The sequence below is a fragment of the Salmo salar genome, chromosome 04 (assembly GCF_965601325.2).
Source record: "Salmo salar chromosome 04, fSalSal1, whole genome shotgun sequence".
NCBI classification, from domain to species: Eukaryota; Metazoa; Chordata; class Actinopteri; order Salmoniformes; family Salmonidae; genus Salmo; species Salmo salar.
Genome location: NC_138294.1, coordinates 5,977,501 through 5,979,694, shown reverse-complemented (window position 1 = coordinate 5,979,694; position 2,194 = coordinate 5,977,501). Strand labels below are relative to the sequence as shown.

The following is a 2,194-nucleotide window of genomic DNA, read 5'->3' as shown; positions in this document are numbered from 1 at the left end:
GTGTAGCCAGACTTCACCTTCTGGACCTCTGTTGTTTACAGGTGTAGCCAGACCTCACCTTCTGGACCTCTGTTGTTTACAGGTTTAGCCAGAGCTCTGTTGTTTACAGGTGTAGCCAGACCTCACCTTCTGGACCTCTTGTTTACAGGTGTAGCCAGACCTCACCTTCTGGACCTCTGTTGTTTACAGGTGTAGCCAGACCTCACCTTCTGGACCTCTGTTGTTTACAGGTGTAGCCAGACCTCACCTTCTGGACCTCTGTTGTTTACAGGTGTAGCCAGAGCTCACCTTCTGGACCTCACCTTCGCTTAATCCAGTTGACTCTCCAATAGGAAACATGTTTCTCTCCTTGCTCCCTCAGAACCAATCTGTGTGGTTTATTTCAGAGGGAGATTATATCCATTCCTTATGTCACAATTTACTGGAATACATGTCAATAATCTGTTGGAATAACCAGACTTTTTCAGTTCTGCATTTATTTTGGCATTCCTGCATGTAAAGATATTTATAGTTTTATCCTTCTTTGCGACTTTTATTTTATTTGTTTATAAAATGGGAGAATCTGCTGCTCAGTTTCCTTAACTAGAATAAGGATAAAGAAAAACTAATTTTTACCTCAAAATTGAAATTGTGCGAATGGAAAAAGGTCATATTCAATGTAAATTCACTGATTAAACCACTCTGCCATGTTTAAGGCATTCGAGCAGCACATTAAGACCAGTCTACATTCTTCTAATCAGAAAACTGTTAAAACCAACACATGTGCATCTTTTAAGGTCTTTGTATATTCTGTCATTTGTTGTACCCCCCCCCCCCAGCATGTTATCATTGTCTGTTTATTTACTTCCTGTATGTATACTGGTGTTTCTGTAATAAAAATTAAAAGAGCTCTCATTGGCTATTGCTGATCACCAGAACTTGTCTTTGCACATCTCTCCCCCTACCAGTGGTGGAGAAATTACCCAATTGTCATACTTGAGTAAAAGTAAAGATACCTTTAATAGAAAAAAATGACTTAAAAGTTAAAGTCACCCAGTAAAATACTACTTGAGTAAAAAGTTACTGTAATTTCTCAAATATACTTAGTATCAAAAGTAAAGTATAAATAATTTCAAATTCCTTATATTAAGCAATCCAGATGGCACCATTCTTGTTTTTTGATTTAAGGGATGATTTATTGATTTAAGGGATGTTCTCCTGACAAGAAAGTGAATTGGACCAGTTTCCTGTCCTGATAAGCATTCAAAATGTAACGAGCACTTTCGGGTGTTCTGGGAAATGGAGTAAAAAGGACGTCGTCAAAATATAAAGTACGGATACAACTTCAGTAAAGATCAAACATGTTTGAAAATATCAGGATGGAAAAAGTACTGAAATATCCTACAAAAGTAGAAGTTACTTTAAAACATTTTTACTCAAGAAAAAAAAAAATTATATGGTACTCTGAAAAGCTCCTGCGTTACAGTAGTGAGAAGCAGAAAATAAACGATTTACGTCACAGAGCAACAGAGACGTGGAGTTGGGTTGTTTATTGGCAGTCAGCAGCACAGGAAGATGCAGAAAGGCAAAGCACAGACAACAACATTGTTTTAGTGTCATCCAGACAAGGTCATCCTAACGTTGTAGTCCGACGTTGTTATAACAGCCGTTGAGAAAACAGAGCAGAGAGCCGAGGAGAAGAAAAAAAAACCCAGGAAGCCTTAAACCTCACAGGCTGCGGCTCAAACGGCTCCCTATTCCCCATGTAGTGCACTACTTTCTCAGTGGTGATCTGACTTTGGAAAATAAATAGATAGAAACAGTAGAGCAGACAGAAAGTACAGCAGTAGTGACATCAACGTGCCGCACACCAGGCTTGTGCAAACTACCATCTACGTATGTGTGCAGCGATGTGTGTGTGTGTGTGGGGAGAGAGTGCAAACTGTATGTTTCCAGTGCATACCAGGTGGTGTGTGTACCGTGGTTCACGTGTGTGTGTGTGTGTCCAGGGTCTCTAGGTATGACAGAGGGCTACAGCAGAGAAGCGGACCTCTCCCTCTGCTCTCTCCACAAAACCCCGACACACCTTGGCTGCATCCTGGGAGAAGAGAGAGAGAGAGGAGAGGAGAGAGGAGAGAATATGAAAGCACCAACTGTGGCTCTGGAGCCTTGGAGCCAAATTAAATCAAATATTTAGCCGATGTTAATGTGGGTG

The 2,194-nt window shown here is 40.7% G+C and overlaps 1 protein-coding gene across 1 annotated transcript in view; it reads right to left on the bottom strand.

Annotated features, from left to right (window-relative positions):
• Window positions 1-1,880: 1,880 nt before the first annotated feature.
• uchl1 (ubiquitin carboxyl-terminal esterase L1 (ubiquitin thiolesterase)) overlaps window positions 1,881-2,194 on the bottom strand; it is a 13,451-nt gene continuing 13,137 nt past the window's right edge. The window contains 1 exon segment of the mRNA NM_001141890.2: window positions 1,881-2,077. Within this exon segment, the coding sequence (NP_001135362.1) occupies window positions 1,994-2,077 (84 nt within the window). The 3' untranslated portion in view covers window positions 1,881-1,993.